The sequence below is a fragment of the Zophobas morio genome, unplaced genomic scaffold (assembly GCF_036711695.1).
Source record: "Zophobas morio isolate AGI-343-1 ecotype UQ-CSIRO unplaced genomic scaffold, CSIRO_AGI_Zmor_V1 ptg000008l, whole genome shotgun sequence".
NCBI lineage: Eukaryota > Metazoa > Arthropoda > Insecta > Coleoptera > Tenebrionidae > Zophobas > Zophobas morio.
In genome coordinates, this window is record NW_026972113.1 from 3469700 (window position 1) to 3491232 (window position 21533).

General features: G+C 29.4%; 2 protein-coding genes across 2 annotated transcripts in view; both read left to right on the plus strand.

The window, feature by feature from the left end:
• The window catches only part of LOC135125074 (neuropeptide SIFamide receptor-like), a 123358-nt gene extending 113907 nt beyond the window's left edge, over positions 1-9451 (plus strand). Inside the window, exon 3 of the mRNA XM_064050404.1 lies at positions 7784-9451. Coding sequence (XP_063906474.1) covers positions 7784-8543 — 760 coding nt within the window. The 3' untranslated portion in view covers positions 8544-9451. The remainder of the gene's footprint in view (positions 1-7783) is intronic.
• Positions 9452-19582: 10131 nt separating this feature from the next.
• On the plus strand, positions 19583-21240 carry LOC135125083 (pyruvate dehydrogenase E1 component subunit beta, mitochondrial). The gene is made up of 3 exons (XM_064050419.1): positions 19583-19773; positions 19823-20537; positions 20584-21240. The coding sequence occupies exons 2-3, from the start codon at positions 19838-19840 to the stop codon at positions 20964-20966; spliced, it is 1083 nt and encodes a 360-aa protein (XP_063906489.1). The 5' UTR covers positions 19583-19773; positions 19823-19837; the 3' UTR covers positions 20967-21240.
• Positions 21241-21533: the final 293 nt, after the last annotated feature.

A 21533-nucleotide genomic window follows, 5' to 3' on the forward strand; every position in this document is an offset into this window, starting at 1 on the left:
ATCAAAAAAAAAAAAAACAAAACATCCAAAAAAATCCAGAAAATTCAGAAAATCCAAAAAATTCAAAGAATCCAGAAGATTAAAAAATCAAAAAAATCCAGATAATCCAGAAAAACCAGAGAATCCGGAAAACCTAGAAAATCCAAAAAATCCACAAAATCCAAAGAATCTAAAGAAATCAAAAAATCCAAAAAAAAATTATAATAAAAAAAATAAATTTCGAAAAATCCAAAAAAATCGAAAAAAATACAAAAAATTCAAAGAGTCCAAACAATCCAAAGACCCAAAAAATCCAAAGAATCCAAAAAATCCAAAAAATTCAGAAAATCCAGAAAATCCAAGAAGTCCAAGAAATCCAAGAAATCCATGAAATCCAAGAAATCCAAGAAATCCAAGAAATCCAAAAAATCCAAAAAATCCAATAAGTCCAGTAAGTCCAGAAAATTGAGAGAATCTAAAAAATCCAAAGTATTCAAAAATCTAAAAAATCCAGAAAATTCAAAAAATCAAAAAACAAAAAACCCACAAAATCCAGAAAGTGAAATCCAAGAATTTCGGAAAAAGCACAAAGCAAAGGAAATCCAAAAAATTCAATAAATCCAAAAATTCAAAAAAAAAACACGAAAGATCCAAAAAGATCCAGAAAATTAAGAAAATCCAGAAAATCCAAAAAATTCAAAGAAACCAGAAGATTAAAAATCCGAAAAATTCAGATACTTCAGTAAAACAAGAGAATCCGGAAACCCTAGATAATCAAGAAAATCCAAAAAATCGAAAAAATCCAAAAAATCGAAAAAACCCAAAAAAATTCAAAAATCCAAAAAATTCAGAAAATTCAGAAAATCCGGAAAATCCAAGAAATCCAAGAAATCCAAGAAATCCAAAGAAGTCAAAGAATCCGGAAGATTAAAAAATCCGAAAAATTCAAATAATTCAGTAAAACCAGCGAATCCGGAAAGCCTAGAAAATCAAGAAAATCCAAAATATCCAATGAAATCCAAAAAAATCAAAAAAATCCGAAAAAATTGATAAAAATTTGTATTTAAAAAAAAATTAATTTCGAAAAATCCAAAAAAATCCAAAAAATCCAAAAAATCCAAAAAATCCAAAAAATACAAAAAAAATCCAAAAAATCCAAAAAATCCAAAAAATCCAAAAAATCCAAAAAAAATCCAAAAAATCCAAAAAATCCAAAAAATCCAAAAAATCCAAAAAATCCAAAAAATCCAAAAAATCCAAAAAATCCAAAAAATCCAAAAAATACAAAAAAAATCAAAAAAATACAAAAAATACAAAAAATACAAAAAATCCAAAAAATCCAAGAAATACAAAAAAATCCAAAAAATCCAAAGAATCCAAAAAAATTTTGTATTAAAAAAAATAAATTTCGAAAAATCTAAAAAATCTAAAAATAAAAAAAATACAAAAAATTCAAATAATCCAAAGAATCTAAAGAATCCAAAGAAGCTAAAGAATCCAAAGAATCTAAAGAATCCAAAGAATCCAAAGAATCCAAAGAATCCAAAAAATACAAAAAAATTCAGAAAATTCAGAAAATCCAGAAAATCCAAGAAATCCAAGAAATCCAAGAAGTCCAAGAAATCCAAAAAATCCAAAAAATCTAAAAAATCCAAAAAAACAAAAAAAAATCAAAAAAATCCAGAAAGTGGAATCCAAGAATTTCGGGAAAAGCACGAAGCAAAGGAAATACAAGAAATTCAATAAATCCAACAAATCAAAAAAAAATACAAAAGATCCAAAAAAATCCAGAAAATTAAGAAAATCCAGAAAATTCAAAAAATACAAAGAATCCAAAAATCCGAAAATCCCAAAAAATCCAACAAAAATCTAAAAAATCCAAAAAATCCAAAAAATCCAAAAAATCCAAAAACTCCAAAAAATCCAAAAAACCAGAAAATTAAAACATCCGAAAAATCCAGATGATCCAAAAAATCCTGAAAATCCAGAAACCCTAGAAAATCCAGAAAATCCAAAAAATCCAGAGAATTCAGAAACTCTAGGAAAAGCAGAAAATCCAGATAATCTCTTCGAACTTAACCGTCCATCTTTTTGAATTTCATTATAATCTTCGCCTTATTGATATTTTAAGAATTGCAAAATTCTTAAAAACATTTGAAAATCTAAATCCTGTGTTGAAAATCTTTTCAGGTTTATGTTAAGAATCGCACAAATCTGCTGACGGTTTAAGTCTTTACATTGTTACTTACGTCAGTTAACACTCGTAAAAATTTATTCAGTATAATGTCGTTATAAATTTATTTCAAAACCGTTACTTCATAAAAACCCACATCGTATCTTAACGTGCATGTGACAAAAGCAATCTCTTTCAATATAAATCTCTATTTCCTCTCGATGATAAACCACTAAATTATTCAAATCTGCGTGTAGAATGTAGAAAATCATTTCCCCGACATGATTTTATTAACTTTACGACCCTTGCGGCTACATTCATCAGTTCTGTCTGGATGAGTTTCCATCTACCCAATTTGGCGAAAATTGCGAAAATCATTTTTTTATTTTATGGATATTGTGGAAATATTTAACCGTATTTAGAGGAAATTAAGAATGCGAAGTGCTTTGGTTCTTAGTGATTTATTGAATCTGATTGCGCTTTAAGTTGCAGTTTGAAGGAATTTATTAACCATTATGGCGCGATATGGGCTATAAAGCGACCAAATGGATGATCGATCGCCGCCTGATTTATTAATGCATCAAAGACCTGTCAAAAGAGCGGAATTTAGATTTCTGGGTTAGGCCACGATGGAAATGTTTCACACTTTTAATGCGGCTTAATTGATAAAAATATACTGATTTTCAATTGTGTATGTCGCATTCTGTGTTACTCATGTATTACGTAACTTGCATTGTTGGATATTTTGTAGAATAAGGACTCATAAAATTATACGGTTTGTTTCGTTTTCCAAACCCGTTTTCCGCCCATCGTGTCGACTTTGCCCCACTTTCCCCTAAGTCACGGTCGCTGCAATTGCACTCGACTGTAATGAATCGTTTGTAATCTCTGCTCGAACCGATCGAGAACTTTTCCAAGTAGCTACAACAAACACAATGTTTAATACCTGATAACAACCCGAATAACAAGTTCAAATCTCTCGGCGCATTTATATAAATTAGCGCCGACAGAACAGTTAATTGCAAACGCGAACCGAGCCGATTACGTTCGGTGTATTTTTCAACAAAGCCCACGAAAAGAACAAATTAAAAGTTGCAAATCTGGCGGAAGCGGCTAATTATTTTCTCCCCTTTTCCGCTTGATGAATGGAGGTTTGTAAATTAGCCGAATAAACTCTCAGAGGAAAGTGAAAAATTGGAGCACTACTACTAACCTTGTGAAATAATTAATGTGGATAGCGAATTTCTTACTACACATCGGTATTTGGAGTATAATAATTAATGACCTTTTTTTTTTCTAAGCTTCAAAACGAATTAATGATCTTGATTCGGAATGTGTCGGTTTTATTGCACAATTTTTCTCGCTAATGAACGAGCAAATGGCCATAAATCGTACTGTGAAGAATTTGATTATGTGGAATCCCTTTGACCCTAATTTCGGGTCTTGCCTCAGGTCTGCAATTTTGTGTAATTATGAATGGAACACGGGCCTCACTATTTACATAATGCAATGAACAGGTCGCTAATTTATTCATGAGTAGACAGGAAAAATTTTTACGGTTGGTCGAATCCAATTCTCACATTCGTGCCTTATCGCGACCGATGTGGAAAGTGTGCGCATTTCAAACTGGATTAAAATCTGATTAGGAAAATTATTTCGACAAAATTACATCTTTTGCGATTTCTGTTTTCTGATAACCCCTATAAATTTTCCAAGTTTTGAATTTTTCAATTTTTAAATTTTGAAATTTTTCGTTTCGGTTTTCTATTTTCTTTATTTTTTCAATTTTTCGTTTCTTCAGTTTTTCGATTTGCAATTTTTTTTAATTTATAGTATTTTGTGCCTTCAATATTACGAATATACAACTCTTCGAGTTTTCATTTTAAAATTATTCAGTTTTCGATTTTCCAATTTCCGTATTTTTCAAATAATCATTTCTTGAATTTTGCTTTTTGCAATTTTTCGTTTTGTTTCTTTATTTTCTTTTTATGTATTTTTAAATTTTTCGGTTTTTTAATGTTTTGATTTTATCATTTTTATTTTTTAATTTTTGGTCGTTTCAATTTTAGATTTTTCACTTTCACGATTTTCTCATTTTTCGATTTTATTGGATTTTAAAACTTTTTCATTTATTCGATTTTTCATTTTTTCGGTTTTTCATTTTTCAATTTCTCGATGTTAAATTTTTCAATTTTTCCACTTTTCGCTGCTACAGTTTTTCGATTTTTTATTTTTCAATTTTCCAGTTTTTCGATTTTTAACTTTTCGTATCAAAAAAATGGAAAAATTGCAAAAGTGGAAAGTTGGAAAATCAAAAGTGAAAAAACGTTCTTTAATTTCTGATTTGCAATTATCCTAGTTTTCATTTTAAATAGATAATAATAATGATAATTTTTAAAATTTTGCAGTTTTCCAATTATTAATTATTGGATTTTGAAACTTTTTCATTTATTCGATTTTTCATTTATGAATTTCTCCATATTAATTTTCCCACATTCAGATTTTTCAGTACTACAGTTTTTCGATTTTTCAACTTTACGAATCAAAATAATGGAAAAATTGCAAAAGTGTAAAGCTGAAAAATCAAAAATGAAACATCGAAAAAGTATAAAATGAAAACTTGGGAAAATTTAAAAATTAGAAATCAAGAACCCGAAAAAATAAGAAACGAAAAATTGAAAAATCAAAAATTGAGAAACCTAAACATCGGAAAAGTGCAAAATCTAAAAAACAAAATATGTATATATGTATTGTAAAATCAAAATTTTGAAAATTAAAGAAATTGAAAAAATGAAAAAACTAAGGAAACGAAAAACTGAAAAATTAAAAATTGAGAAACTAAAAAATCAAAAATGAAAAATCGAAAAAGTATAAAATGAAAACTTCGGAAAATTTAAAAATTGGAAATCAAAAACTCCAAAAATTCAAGAAACGGGAATCAAAAGTGAAAAGTCGAAAATGTATGAAATAAAAACTTCAGAAAATTTAAAAATTGGGAATCAAAAACTCGAAAAATTCAAGAAACAAAAAATTGAAGAATTGAAAGATTGAGAAACAGAAAAATCAAAAATGGAAAATAGAAAAATTATAAAATAAAAACTTCGGAAAATTTCAAAATTGTAAATCAAAAATTCGAAAAATTTAAGAAACTAAAAATTGAAAAATCGAGAGAATAAAAATTGAGAAACTTAAAAATCGACAAAACGAAATATGTAATATACTGTAAAATCAGAATTTTGAAAATTAAAGAAATCGGAAAATCGGATGTAAGAAATCCAAAAATTGCAAAATTTGGAAAATTGGAAAACCGAAGATTGAAAATTTGAAAAATTGAATAAACGAAAAATTATAAAATCGAACAAAACATTGAAAAAATAAAGGAATGAAAAAACGAAAAATTGTGTTATAAAATCCAGAAAATAAAAATAAAAAATGGGGATATCAAAAATAAAATCAAGAACTCGAAAAATTGAGAAAACGAAAAAAATAAAAAATCGAAACAGTATAAAATGAAAACTTCGGAAAATTTAAAATTGGAAATCAAAAACTCGAAACATTTAAGGGACGAAAAATTAAAAAATCGAAAGATTGAAAACTGAGAAACTGAAAAATCAAAAATGACAAATCTAAAAAGCATTAAATGTAAACTTCGGAAAATTTAAAAACTGGTTACATCAAAAGTCGAAAAATTTAAGAAACGAAAAATTATAAATCGAAAGAAACATTGAAAAACTAATGTAAATGAAGAAAATTGTGATATAAAATCGAGAAAATGAAAATTAAAAAATCGGAAAATCAAAAATAAAATCAAGAACTTGAAAAATTGAGGAAACAAAAAATTGAAAAATCGAAAAATTAAAAAATGAGAAACTGAAAAATCAAAAATGAAAAATCGAAAAATTATAAAATGAAACCTTCGGAAAATTTAAAAACTGGAAATCAAAAACTCGAAAAATTTAAGAAACGAAAAATTGAGAAATCGAAAAATTGAAAATTGAGAAATTGAAATATCAAAAATGAAAAATTGAAAAAGTATAAAATGAAAACTTCGGAAAATAAAAAATTGGGAATCAAAAACTCGAAAAATTGAAGGAACGATAAATAGAAAAATTGAAAAATTAAAAATTTTAAAAATTGAATGAAGGAAAAATTATAAAATTGAGAAATGAAAAGAAATGAAAAAATGAAAAATTGTGATACAAAATCGACAAAATGAAAATTAAAAAATCGGGAAAATCAAAAATGAAATCATGAACTTGAAAAATTGAGGAAACAAAAAATTGAAACATCGAAAAATTAAAAAATGAGAAACTGAAAAACCAAAAATGAAAAATCGAAAAATTATAAAATGAAAACTTCGGAAAATTTAAAAATTGAAAATCAAAAACTCGAAAAATTTAAGAAACGAAAAATACAAAAATCGAAAGATTGAAAATTTGAAAAATTGAAAAAACGAAAAATTATAAAATTGAAAAAATAAAGAAAATGAAAAAACGAAAAATTGTGATATAAAATCGAGAAAATGAAAATTAACAAATAGGGAAAGTCAAAAATAAACCCAAGAACTTGAAAATATGAACAATTGCAAAGCCAAAAATTGAAAAATTCGGAAGCCGAGAATTTTAAAATTTGGAAAAATTAAAATTTAATTTTGCAAATTTTGAAATGTTGAAGTTTATTTCAGGTTAGTTCTTCCACTACAAAATTTTGTAATGACGCCATCATTTTTTTTTTGAAGGAGTTAACGAATAGATTTTTATTTTATTTTTTCCTAAAAATCTGGACACGGTTTCATAAACTACATGTGAAGAAGTATAATTGAAATTGAAATAATATTTATTAATATAAATTTTGGAGATGACGTCATCCTATTGTTGGTCGGAACGTTGATCCAAATTTTGATAGGGTTTTACCATCTACACGATATTCCTAATACACATATAAAATACGACAACAATCGATCCAGAAATGTATTTTTTCGTGGTCTAGGGGTCATGACACGTCGCAAAAACATAAAAAGTAGCCAGTCGTCCAATGGACTCGACTACAAAATGAATATATCTCTCACTAAAAAATATCAAAATTCAAGTTGGCTGATTGTTAATCGAACTAATTAAAGTTTCCAGTTGGGTCAGATCTGGGTTTTGTACTTACTTTATTATCCCCAAAGCCCTTATCTCCCACCCACAAACCGATTTTTTTCGTTTTATTAACTAATAAATATGCGCTTAATCCGAATCTCGTTTTCCCCAACCCGTCCTCCAAAATATTTTACAACCCCGTAAACTGTATCCCCTTATTAAAAGTGAAAATTGCCACCTAGAGGGCCCCCGTCATCATAATCGGCATCCAGGAAAAAATCTCGCCCTTTATTAACCCATTTCAAATTTAATAAACCCACTTTATTTACACGTGAGCTCGTGCAAAGTTCAAGGACTTTTTTAAATACCCACAAGACACAAGGTTACAAATCCAACATCCTTGTCCTTCCCAAACATCGACCGACTCCTCATCAACCGCCACCACGTCATAAATAATTCCTCAAATTTAAATAACTTAGCATAATAACCACGAATTAATTTCCATTTATGTACAAGCTGCATTGCGCTCATACGAATCCCCCTTTTCCAGATTCCTGGCGATCTGGTGGCCCTTGAAATGCCAAATCACGAAACGACGAGCCCGGATCATGATCATCTTCATCTGGTTCATCGCGCTGACCACGACCATCCCATGGGCGATTTTTTTCGACCTGGTGGTGATCTTCAGCGACGCTCCAGACGTGCAACTGTGCATAGAAGTGTGGCCCGATTCCATGAACGGAGCTTTGTATTTTCTCATCGCGAATATGGTCTTCTGCTACATTTTGCCCATGATTTTGATCACACTTTGCTACGTTTTGATCTGGATCAAAGTGTGGAGAAGACACATCCCGACGGATACGAAAGACGCCCAAATGGAACGCATGCAACAGAAGTCGAAAGTGAAAGTGGTCAAGATGTTGGTAGCCGTGGTGATTCTATTCGTCCTGTCGTGGCTACCTTTGTACGTGATTTTCGCCCGGATTAAGCTCGGTGGAGACATAGAAAGCTGGGAGGAGGAGATTTTGCCCATTGCTACACCCATCGCGCAGTGGCTGGGTGCCTCCAACTCTTGCATCAACCCGATTTTGTACGCTTTCTTTAATAAGAAGTTTCGTCGGGGTTTTGTCGCCATCATCAAGAGTAGGAAGTGCTGCGGGAGGTTGCGGTACTACGAAACTGTGGCGATGATGAGTTCTTCGACGAGCATGCGCAAATCGTCGCATTTCTACAACAACAACTCGTCGACTCGGAAAATACCCCTCCAAGACACCGCGGTTTCGTACATCTACAACAATACGGGTGTCTAAAGTCCTGGAAATGGACGCCACCTGGTGGTTTTGGTCTCACTTGGAACGAATCGTACACGATTCGATTTTTTGGACTGAGTTCTGTAATTGTGTCGAATGCGAATTCGGTGTTAATATTAAGAAAATAACGAGGTAGAAGAGGGTAACTGTGGAACAATATGGCAGAAATTTTTGACAGCTTGGTTGAGCTTTAACGATTAGGATGCACTAGTGTCTTAAGTTAGAGATATTTTTACATGAGAGACTAGGATTTACGTTGGTTTGGTGTTAGAGTAGTGCTGTGTCTGATACAGAGGCGCAGTGGCGGTTTTAAAAGCAGAAATTTTTAATTAGAGCGCCGCCACTGTCGTCCACGCTTACACCTAGATACAACTGCCCTGTTAGAACAATATCAGTTTTACGTACACAGTACCTTACTAAATCTATTTTAATGTTAAATGTAACGTTGACGTTGGATGTTGTACCGCCGTGACATCCATTTTTAAAATTTTATCGATCGTGTGTATTTACTGTTAAGAGAGCTAAAACGAGGCTAGCGCTGTTTCGACAATCACCCAAAATTCACACTAAGTATACGGACAATAAAGTATGCCAAAGTGTATCAGTATTCAGGCAAAGAAACCGAGACGGCAAGTCGTTCGACAATAATACAGTAAAGCCGTCACTGAATTTACTCACGCTGCTGTTTCAAAGTTTGCTGCTTCGTTTTTGGCTCTTTGTCACTAGTTCCAGACAGATGGGAGCATTGTGATATAGTGATAATATAATGTACAGACTACAGAGTCGGCGCGATATTTTGATATGGGAAAGGTTTAATCTGTGTTTCAGGATTATTGCATGTCGTGTTTAGTTACTAGGTTTTGAGGATTTTTTTGGGATTTTGGTGTCTTAGACGAAACGATGGCAGAAATGACTATATGCATTGTTTTGACTGTAAGTTTCTATAAGATGTAATAATATAATTTGAAATAAATACTATTAGACTATGATTTTTTTTTTATTCTTGCGATCCATCACAGGCTGCCAATATTAGTGTCAATGTCGCCACAGAGCTAGAAATTTGCATAAGGTTGTGAAAGTGGACACGAGATCGTATCACTTCATCGTCTTGCGAGAAAAACAATGTTATAATTAATTTCGAAGTGTGTGGTAGTGACATTGTAATCATTCATGCGAAGACGCGCGTTGTGTAATAAAATGTAGCAAATTCTTTTGACTTTATCGCTCGTTTCGCAAGCGATTTCGTACTTTGATTAATTTAAATGGGGAATGGCGAAGCAGGAGGCCGATAATGGGTTGATAACGTGAGTCAGCGAAAATTTTATGAACATAACGCGGATTTTTTGAGAAAACGGAAGCCACCGGATAATGAATTACGTTTAAATGTTGACTATTTTTTTATTTTCCAATTTCCCGACTTTCCAGTTTCCATTTTTTTCAATTCTTCAATTTTTCGATTTTTCAGGTTTTTTATTTCCCAATTTTCCAATCTTTTAATTTCTCAATTTTTGGATATTTTAGTTTTGGGATTTTTCAATATTTCGATTTTCAGACCCCTGGATTTTTGATTTCTTGATTTTTTATTTTTGGATTTTCAATTTTTTCGTTAAACGTTAAGATCTTGCAATTTTTGACTGTTTTATGTACAAAATTCGGTTTCTGAATTTTTCAACTTTTCGATATTTTAACTTTTCAATTTTTAAAATATTGGGTTTTTCGATCTCTTGAGTTTTCAGTTCTCTACATTTCAATTTTTCAATTTTCCAAATTATTCAATTTTCGATTTTACAATTTCTTGTAATTTTTTGATTTTTCAATTTTTTTATTTCTCGATTTATCGAATTCAGATGTTTCGATTGATTCAAATTCTCGATTCATCAATTGTTCAATTTTTTTAATTCTAAAGTTTTGATTTCTCGATTTGTCGATTTTTGAGTCATAGATTTTCGAATTTTTATTTTTTGATTATTCAGTTTTTCAATATTTATATTTTTCAATTAATCTATTTTTGATTTTCCCATTTCTCGACTTTCGTACTTTCGATTTTACAGGTCTTCAATTCTTCGATTTTTCGACTTTTCTTTTTTGGTTTTTCGATTTCTCAATTTTCCAGTTTTTTAATTTCTCAATTTTTGGATATTTATATTTCTGTATCTCAATTTTTAACTTTTCATTTTTTAATTTTTCTAATTTTAAATTCTAGATTTTTCTATTTCTCGAATTTTAAAATTTTTTGATCTCTCGATTTATCGAGATTTGGCAGTTTAGATGTTTTGATTGTTCAATCTCTCGATTTATAAATTTTTCCAATTTTAACTTTTCGATTTTGGCCTATTTATATTTCGAAACGGTCGAAAAATTGAAAAATAGAAGAAAAATTGAAGAATCGAAAAACTGAAAAAACACAAAAACGAAACATCCAAAAATTGGGACATTAAAACATTGAAAAAAAAAAATAGATTAATCGAGAAATAGGATTTTCCAATTTATGGATGTTTCTATTTTTCAATTACCCGATTTTTCGATTTTTCAATTTTCCAATTCCGGAGTTTCGATTTTTCAGTTTTTCGGTTTTGAAATTTTAAATTTTCGAATTTTCGATTTCTCGATTTTTTGAGATTTCAGTTCTTCAGTATTTCTAGTTTTCAATTTTTCGAATTTTAACGTAGCCAAATTTTCAGTTTTCCGATTTCTTAATTGATCTATATATTTTTGATTTTCCCATTTTCCTCAACATTTCTATTTTTCAGTCCCTCACTTCTCCGATTTTTCGCCTTGGCTTTTTTGGGTTTACGATTTTTCAATTTTCCTTTTTTTTTAATTTCTCAATTTTTGGATATTTCTTTCAGTTTTGGGATTTTTAGATTTTTTATTTTTTGGATTTTCAGTTTTTCGTTATTTAAACTTTAGATTTTTCAATTTTTCGACTGTTTTATATTTCTATTTCTCAATTTTTCAACTTTTCGATATTTTAACTTTTCAATTTTTAAAATATTGGGTTTTTCGATCTCTTGAGTTTTCAGTTCTTCTATATTTCAATATTTCAATTTTCCGAATTATTAAATTTTCGATTTTACAATTTTTTGTAATTTTTCGATTTTTCAATTTTTTTATTTCTCGATTTGTCGATTTTTAAGTCATAAATTTTCGAATTTTTATTTTTTGATTGTTCAGTTCTTGAATATTTATATTTTTCAATTAATCTATTTTTGATTTTCCCATTTCTCGACTTCTCGAACTTTCGATTTTACAGGTCTTCAATTCTTCGATTTTTCGACTTTTCTTTTTTGGTTTTTCGATTTCTCAATTTTCCAGTCTTTTAATTCCTCAATTTTTTTATATTTCTGTCAGTTTTAGGATTTTTCAAAATTTCGACTCTTCGACTTTTCGACTTCTGGTTTTTTCGATTTTTTATTTTTTAGATTTTCAGTTTTTGATTTTTTAAACTTTCCATTTTTCAATTTTTCGACTGTTTTATATTTCTGTTTATCAATTTTTCTACTTTTCCATACTTCAATTTTTCCATTTTTAACTTTTCGATTTTTCGATTTTGGCCTATTTATATTTTGAAACGGTCGAAAAATTGAAAAATCTATAGTTTAAAAACGAAAAACTCAAAATTTTAAAAATTTTAAAATCCAGAACCCAAAAAATCGAAAAGTCGAAATTCTAAAAAATCCCAAAACTGAAATATCGAAAAATTGAAAAATAGAAGAAAAATTGAAGAATCGAAAAACTGAAAAATCACAAAAACGGAACATCCAAAAATTGGAAAATTAAAACATTGAAAAAAAATAGAATAATCGAGAAATAGGAAAACTGAAAATTCAAAAACGTCAAAATTTGAAAACTAAAAAATATTGAAGAACTGAAAAATCGAAAAATCGAAACTCGAAAATTTCCCAATCCTCTATTTCTCGATATTTAGTTTTGAATTTTTCGATGTTTCGATTTTTGGATTTCTCGGTTTTTCGCTTTTCCAATTTATCGATGTTTTTATTTTTCAGTTACCCAATTTTTCGATTTTTCAATTTTCTAATTCCGGACTTTCGATTTTTCAGTTTTTCGGTTTTGAAATTTTAAATTTTCGAATTTTCGATTTCTCGATTTTTTGAGATTTCAGTTCTTCAGTATTTCTAGTTTTCAATTTTTCGAATTTCAACGTTGCCAAATTTTCAGTTTTCCGATTTCTCAATTAATCTATATATTTTTGATTGTCCCATTTTCCTCAACATTTCTATTTTTCAGTCCCTCACTTCTTCGATTTTTCGCCTTCGCTTTTTTGGGTTTACGATTTTTCAATTTTCCTTTTTTTTTAGTTTCTCAATTTTTGGATATTTCTTTCAGTTTTGGGATTTTTCGATTTTTTATTTTTTGGATTTTCAGTTTTACGTTTTTTAAACTTTAGATTTTTCAATTTTTCAATTTTTAAAATTCTATATATTTCTATTTCTCGAATTTTCAGTTCTTCTATATTTTAATTTTCAATTTTCCGAATTTTTAAATTTTCGATTTTTCAATTTTTTGAGATCTCGATTTATCATTTCGATGTTTTGATCGTTCAGTCTCTCGATTTATCAATTTTTCCATTTTTAACTTTTCGATTTTAAAATAATTAAAAAATAAGTTGGAAATCTAAAATTTAAAAATTCCGAAAATTGAAAAATGAAAATATAGAAGAACTTGAAAACTCACGACGTCGAAAGTCTTAAAATTTTAAAAATTAAAATATCGAAAAGTTGAAAATCCAAAAAATAAAATGTTGATAAATCGAAAAATCCACGAAAAGTCGGAATACTAAAAAATCCCAAAACAGAAATATCGAAAAATTGAAAAATCGAAAAACAGAAAAATCACAAAATTAACGGAACATCCAAAAATTTGGAAATTAAAAAATTGAAAAATTGCGAAACTGCAAACTCAAAATATCGACAAATCAAAAAAACAAAATCCTGAAAAAATACAAAAATTGAAGAACTGAAAAATCGAAACTTTGGGAAATCGAGAAATGAGGAAAAAAATTGGCGAAAGTTATTTCGACAGAACTTCCCTTGCCTCTAGTTTCACCTTCTTTAATAAACTGACTGATTCATTTTTTTTTTGGTACGTAAAACGAGCGGATAATGAATTACGTTTAAATGTTGACTATTTTTTTATTTTTCGATTTCTCGATTTTCCTATGTTTCAATGATACGAATTTTGTTAATTTTGTCCTCCTCAATTTTACGATTTTTCAATTTCTGAAGTTTCTAAATTTCTAGTTTTCCGATTTCTGAAGTAATATTTTTTTATTTTTCGATTTCCCGACTTCCTATAGTTTCCATTTTTTCGATTCTTCAATTTTTCGATTTTTCAGGTTTTTTATTTCCCAATTTTCCATTCTTTTATTTTCTCAATTTTTGGATATTTCGTTCAGTTTTGGGATTTTTGATTTCTCCACTTTTTATCTTTGGATTTTCAATTTTTTCGTTAAACTTTAGATCTTTCAATTTTTTGACTGTTTTATGTAGGTACATAATTCGGTTTCTCAATTTTTCAACTTTTCGATATTTTAACTTTTCAATTTTTAAAATATTGAGTTTTCAGTTCTTCTATATTTCAATTTTTCAATTTTCCTAATTATTCAATTTTCGATTTTACAATTTTTGTGATTTTTCGATTTTTCAATTTTTTGATTTCTCGAATTCATGTGTTTCGATGTTTTGATTGATTCAAATTCTCGATTCATTAATTGTTCAATTTTTTAAATTCTAAAGTTTTGAATTCTCGATTTGTCGATTTTTAAGTCATAGATTTTCGAAGTTTTATTTTTTGATTGTCCAGTTCTTCAATATTTTTATTATTCAATTTTTCAAATTTTGACTTTGCTGAATTTTCAGTTTTCCGATTTTTCAGTTAATCTATTTTTGATTTTCCCATTTCTCGACTTCTCGAACTTTCGATTTTACAGGTCTTTAATTCTTCGATTTTTCGACTTTTCTTTTTTGGTTTTTCGATTTCTCAATTTTCCAGTTTTTAATTTCTCAAATTTTGGACATTTATATTTCTGTTTCTCAATTTTTCAACTTTTCCATATTTTAATTTTTCTAATTTTAAATTCTATATTTTTCTATTTCTCGAAGTTTAAAATTTTTTGATCTCTCGATTTATCGAGATTTGGCTGTTTTGATTGTTCAATCTCTCGATTTATAAATTTTTCCATTTTTAACTTTTCGATTTTGGCCTATTTATATTTCGAAACGGTCGAAAAACTGAAAAATAAAATTGAAGAATCGAAAAACTGAAAAATTACAAAAACGAAACATCCAAAAATTGGGAAATTAAAACATTGAAAAAAAAATAGATTAATCGAGAAATTGGAAAACTGAAAATTCAAAAACGTCAAAATTCGAACAACTAAAAAATATTGAAGAACTGAAAATCGAAAAATCGAAACTCGAAAATTTCACAATCCTCTGATTTCTCGATATTCAGTTTTTTAATTTTTCGATGTTTCGATTTTTGGATTTCTCGGTTTTTCGATTTTCCAATTTATCGATGTTTCTATTTTTCAATTACCCAATTTTTCGATTTTTCAATTTTCTAATTCCGGAGTTTCGATTTTTCAGTTTTTCGGTTTTGAAATTTTAAATTTCCGAATTTTTATTTTTTGATGTTTGGATTTCTCGATTTCTAAATTTTGCGATTTTTAATTGTTCAATCTTTTAAATTTTAGATTTTTCGATTTCTCGATTTTTTGAGTTTTCAGTTCTTCAGTATTTCTAGTTTTCAATTTTTCAAATTTTAACGTTGCCAAATTTTCAGTTTTTCGATTTCTCAGTTAATCTATATATTTTTGATTTTCCCATTTTCTTCAACATTTCCATTTTTCAGTCCTTGACTTCTTCGATTTTTCGCCTTCGCTTTTTTGGTTTTACGCTTTTTCAATTTTCCTTTTTTTTAATTTCTCAATTTTTGGATATTTCTTTCAGTTTTGGGATTTTTCAATATTTCGATTTTTAGACCCCTGGACTTTTGATTTCTCGATTTTTTATCTTTGGATGTTCAATTTTTTCGTTAAACTTTAGATCTTTCAATTTTTTGACTGTTTTATGTACATAATTCGGTTCCTCAATTTTTCAACTGTTCGATATTTTAACTTTTCAATTTTTAAAATATTGGGTTTTTCGATCTCTTGAGTTTTCAGTTCTTCTATATTTCAATTTTTCAATTTTCCGAATTACTAAATTTTCGATTTTACAATTTTTTGTAATTTTTCCATTTTTCAATTTTTTGATTTCTCGATTTGTCGATTTTTAAGTCATAAATTTTCGAATTTTTATTTTTTGATTTGTTCAGTTCTTGAATATTTCTATTTTTCAATTAATCTATTTTTGATTTTCTCATTTCTCGACTTCCCGAACTTTCGATTTTGCAGGTCTTCAATCTTCGATTTTTCGACTTTTCTTTTTTGGTTTTTCAATTTCTCAATTTTCAAGTTTTTTGATTCCTCAATTTTTTGTTATTTCTTTCAGTTTTCGGATTTTTCAAAATTTCGATTCTTCGACTTTTCGACTTCTGGTTTTTCGATTTTTTATTTTTTGGATTTTCAGTTTTCGGTTTTATAAACTTTCGATTTTTCAATTTTTCGATTGTTTTATATTTCTGTTTCTCAATTTTTCAACTTTTCCATACTTTAATTTTTCAATTTTTAAATTCTAGATTTTCCGTTTCTCGAATTTTTAAATTTTCGATTTTTCAATTTTTTGATTTCTCGATTTATCGAGATTTGGCTGCTTCGATATTTTGATTGTTCAACCTCTCGATTTATAAATTTTTCCATTTTTAACTTTTCGATTCCAAAGTTTAAAAAACGAAAAACTCAAAATTTAAAAAATCGAAAAATCCAGAACTCAAAAAATCGAAAAGTCGAAATACTAAAAAATCCCAAAACTGAAATATCGAAAAATTGAAAAATAGAAGAAAAATTGAAGAATCGAAAAACTGAAAAATCCAAAAACGGAACATCCAAAAATTGGGAAATTAAAACATTAAAAAAAATAGATTAATCGAGAAATACGAAAACTGAAAATTCAAAAACGTCAAAATTTGAAAAACTAAAAAATATTGAAGAACTGAAAAATCGAAAAATCGAAACCCGAAAATTTTTGGATTTCTCGGTTTTTCGATTTTTTACTTTCAGGCTTTTCAATTTTCTAATTTCCGAGTTTCGATTTTTCAGCTTTTCGGTTTTGAAATTTTAAATTTTCGAATTTTTATTTTTTGATTTTAGAGTTTTCAGTTCTTCAGTATTTCTAGTTTTCAATTTTTCAAATTTTAACGTTGCCAAATTTTCAGTTTTCCGATTTCTTAATTAATCTATATATTTTTGATTTTCCCATTTTCCTCAAAATTTCTATTTTTTAGTCTTCGGTTTTTTGGTTTTACGATTTTTCAATTTTCCTTTTTTTTAATTTCTCAATTTTTGGATATTTCTTTCAATTTTGGAATTTTCCAATATTTCAATTCTTCGACTTTTCGATTTTTCGACTTCTGGAATTTTCGATTTTTTATTTTTTGGATGTTTGGATGTTTTGATTGTTCAATCTCGCGATTTATAAATTTTATCCATTTTAACTTTTCAATTTTTCGATTTTAGCCTATTGATATTTCGAAACAGTCAAAAAATTGAAAAATCTCAAGTTTAAAAAACGAAAAACTGAAAATCCAAAAAATTAAAAAATCGAAAAATCCAGAACTCAAAAAATCGAAAAGTCGAAATATCGAAACATTGAAAAATAGATGAATCGAAAAACCGAAAAATCACAAAAACGAAACATCCAAAAATTGGAAAATTATAACATTGAAAAAAAAATAGACTGAGAAATCGGAAAACTGAAAATTCAGAAACGTCAAAATTTGAAAAACTAAAAAATATGGAAGAACTGAAAAATCGAAAATTTAAAACATTGAAAAATTAATACATATATCGTAAAACTAAGGAATTGGGAAATCCAAACATCAAAAAGTCAAAAAAATTAAAATTCGAAAATCTAAAATCGATTTTTCGATTTCTGGATTTTTCGATTTTTTATTTTTTGGATTTTCAGTTTTTCGTATTTTAAACTTTAGATTTTTCAATTTTTCGACTGTCTTATATTCCTATTTCTCAATTTTTCAAAAAATTCAAAATATCGAAGAACTGAAAAGTCTAAAAATTGAAAAATATAAAATTTAATAAAACATTGAGAAATTAAAATATCGCAAAACTGAAAAGTGGAGAAATCCAAACAACAAAAATCAAAAAAATTAAAATTCGAAAATCTAACATTTAAAAATCGAAAACTGAAAACTCAACAAATCAAGAAATCAAAGCTCGAAAATTTCCTATTCCTCTGATATTTCGATATCTCAGTTTCTGAATTTTTCGATGTTTCAATTTTTCGATTTCTCGATTTGTCGATTTTTGAATTTTAGATTTTTCGATTTCTAGATTTTTTGATTTTTCAATTCTTCGATTTTTCAACTTTGCTTTTTGGTTTTTCGATTCCTCAATTTTTTAATTTCTCAATATTTGGATATTTTTTTAGTTTTGGAATGTTTCAATATATATTTCGATTCTTCCACTTTTCGACTTTTCGACTTCTGAATTTTTCGATTTTTCGATTTTTTATTTTTTGAATTTTCAGTTTTTCGTTTTTTAAATTTTAGATTTTTCAATTTTTCAACTATTTTATGTCTCTATTTCTCAATTTTTCAACTTTTCGATATTTTAATTTTTCAATTTTGAAAATTCTAGATTTTTCTATTTCTCGAATTTTCAGTTCTTCTATTTTAATTTTTTCATTTTTCGATTTTTAAATTTTTTGAGACTTTGATTCATCGAGATTTAGATGCTTCGATGTTTTGATTGTTCAATCTCTCGATTTATCAATTTTTCCATTTTTAGCTTTTCGATTTTGGCCTATTTATTTCGAAACATCGAAAAATTGGAAAATGGAAAAATTAAAGTATAGAAGAACTGAAAACTCACGACATCAAAAGACTTCAAATTTTAAAAATTAAAATATCGAAAGTTGAAAATTTACGAAATCAAAGTATAATATTGAAAATTCAAAAAGTAAAAAGTGGAGAAATCGAAAAATCCAGAACTCAAAAAATCGAAAAGTCGAAATACTAAAAAATCCCAAAATAGAAATATCGAAAAATTGAAAAATACAAAAATCGAAAAACTGAAAAATTACAAAATTAACGAAACTTCCAAAAATTTGGAAATTAAAAAATTTAAAAATTGGAAACTGCAAACCCAAAATATCGAAAAATCAAAAAATCAAAATCCTGAAAAAAATACAAAAATTGAAAAACTGAAGAACTGAAAAATCGAAACTTTGGGAAGTCGAAAAATGAGGAAAAAAATTGATTAATTGAGAAATCGGAAAAGTGAAAATTCAGAAACCCCAAAATTGAAAAAATTAAAAAACATTGATGAACTGAAAAACCGAAAAATCTAATATTTTAAACACTGAAAAATTAAAATATCGTAAAACTGAAAAACGAAGAAAACTAAATATCAAAAAATAAAAAAAATACAAATTGGAAATGTAACATTTAAAAATCGAAAATCTGAAAAATCAACAAATCGAGAAAATGAAACTCGAAAATTTCCCGATCCTCTGATTTTTCGATTTCCCGATGTCTCAGTTTTTGAATTTTTCGATTTCTCGACTTCTCAAAGTTTCGATTTTTCAATTCCTCAATTCTTCGATTTTTCGATTTTGCCTTTTGGTTTTTCGACTTCCGGATTTTTCGATTTTTTAAATTGAAGTATAGAAAAGTTGAAAAATCTACAGTCAGAAAAGAAAAGTCGAAAAATCACAAACTTAAAATATCATAAAACTGAAAAATGTAGAAATCCAAACATCAAAAAATCTAAAATAAATAAATAAAACACTCTCAATATTTAAATCTGACTCCGAATGGGTGTATATTTGGTTGCATAACCCTCGTCCAGCGCCATCTTTTCAATCACTACAATCACAAAAATCGCTAGAAATCTGTCAAACTTAACCTTCAAAAATACCTCGGCATGTCTCCACTCCGTCGTTAAGAGCATGTCTCTAAGATAGCGTCACATGTCCGATTACGTATTCCGAATGTTCAACGATAATAACCAAACCAAAATCTGACAGGACGTCGTCCCTCCACATTCTCCTTACGACCTCAATCACCTTGACTAGAACCGAAAAATCCGGTAAGTCATAACAGAACCCAAACCCCTTTCACGAACTCACCCCTTCCAGGACCACACCACCGAAATGGCAAGCATCAAACCCTCCAGCCTGCTAAATCTAGCAAGCAGAACCCTCAACCGAAGACAATTCTCTTTCACTACCCCCGCAGCCGCTAAACAAATGACCGTCAGAGACGCCCTAAACTCAGCCCTCGACGAAGAAATGACTCGTGACGATCGCGTCTTCATCATCGGAGAAGAAGTGGCGCAGTACGACGGCGCCTACAAAGTAACAAGGGGGCTGTGGAAGAAGTACGGCGACAAGCGCGTGATTGACACTCCGATCACCGAAATGGGCTTCTCAGGGATCGCCGTGGGGGCCGCCATGGCGGGGCTGCGCCCCGTCTGCGAGTACATGACGTTCAACTTCGCCATGCAAGCCATAGACCAAATCATCAACTCAGCAGGAAAGACGTTCTACATGTCAGCTGGTAAAATTAACTGTCCTATTGTGTTCCGGGGGCCTAATGGGGCCGCAGCTGGGGTTGCCGCTCAACACTCGCAGTGCTACGGGGCGTGGTACGCCCACTGTCCTGGTTTGAAAGTAATCTCGCCTTATAACGCCGAAGACTGCAAGGGGCTGCTCAAAGCGGCTATACGGGACCCCGATCCCGTGGTTTTTCTCGAAAATGAGATCTTGTATGGGGTGCAGTACCCCATGTCGGATCAGGCGCTTGCAGAGGACTTTGTGTTACCGATTGGAAAGGCAAAGGTCGAACGACCTGGTAATTATTTGTTGTTGTGTTTGCTTGTTTAATTGGTTGTTCGTAGGGAAACATATAACAATAGTGGCGCACTCTAGGGCTGTGGAGACGTCGCTGCTGGCCGCTAACGAGTTGTCATCGAAAGGCATCGAAGCCGAAGTTATTAATTTGCGGTCACTGCGCCCCCTCGATTTTAACACGATCACGGCTTCAGTGGCCAAAACGCACCATTTGATAAGCGTGGAACAGGGGTGGCCTACAGCGGGAATCGGGGCTGAAATTTTGGCAAGAATTATGGAAACTGAAGCGTTCTTCCAGCTGGATCAACCAGCGATTAGATTAACGGGAGTCGACACCCCCATGCCTTACACAAAGAATTTAGAAAGTGCGGCGTTGCCAGTTCCCAAGGACGTAGTCGAAGCGGCGAAGAAATTGTTAAAAGTCAAGTAGAAAGTGCCTTGTGGCAACTGGACTATGTTGAAGACATAGTTAGTGGTAATTTATTTTATTTATTTACTTTGTTTGACGCCATCATCAAGGTCTAAGATTACTCTTTACATATGTACATACAATTGTAAAATAGAATAGTTGTCTGAGGTGTAATAAGTGCATTTTTCCAATTAGGTGCTGCCAGGTGGATTTTTATTCGTTTGTTTTACGTGCCAACTTTTTATTCCATCCACTTGTATGAAATTTTTGTAGACAATAAACTTATCAACTCAAACGAGTTCATTTTTTAAAGGGCCAATCGCGTAGCGATGCGTGATCACGTGGCCACTTTCGACCAACCACGAGCGACAATCAAACCGTGGTCACGTGGGCTACAAATGTCAATTTTTCTCCAAAAACGAAATTTATTTATTTAATCAAGAGTTTCACAATTCTGTGTATTAGATTTAGTCAAAGTGTAACGGTCGTTGATCTAAATACTCCTCTGCGTCTGATTTAGTCATCCGATGTTCATCCATAAAAATCAACAGACACAATTCTGGTAACAACACTTTGAAAATATACCCT

What these genes read in the sequence shown, in the direction of transcription:
- LOC135125083 (XM_064050419.1), top strand. Translation starts at nt 19,838, where the DNA reads ATGGCAAGCATCAAACCCTCCAGCCTGCTAAATCTAGCAAGCAGAACC. An exon ending in GGCAAAGGTCGAACGACCTG is followed by an intron (nt 20,538 to 20,583) that starts GTAATTATTTGT and finishes GGTTGTTCGTAG; the next exon opens with GGAAACATATAACAATAGTG.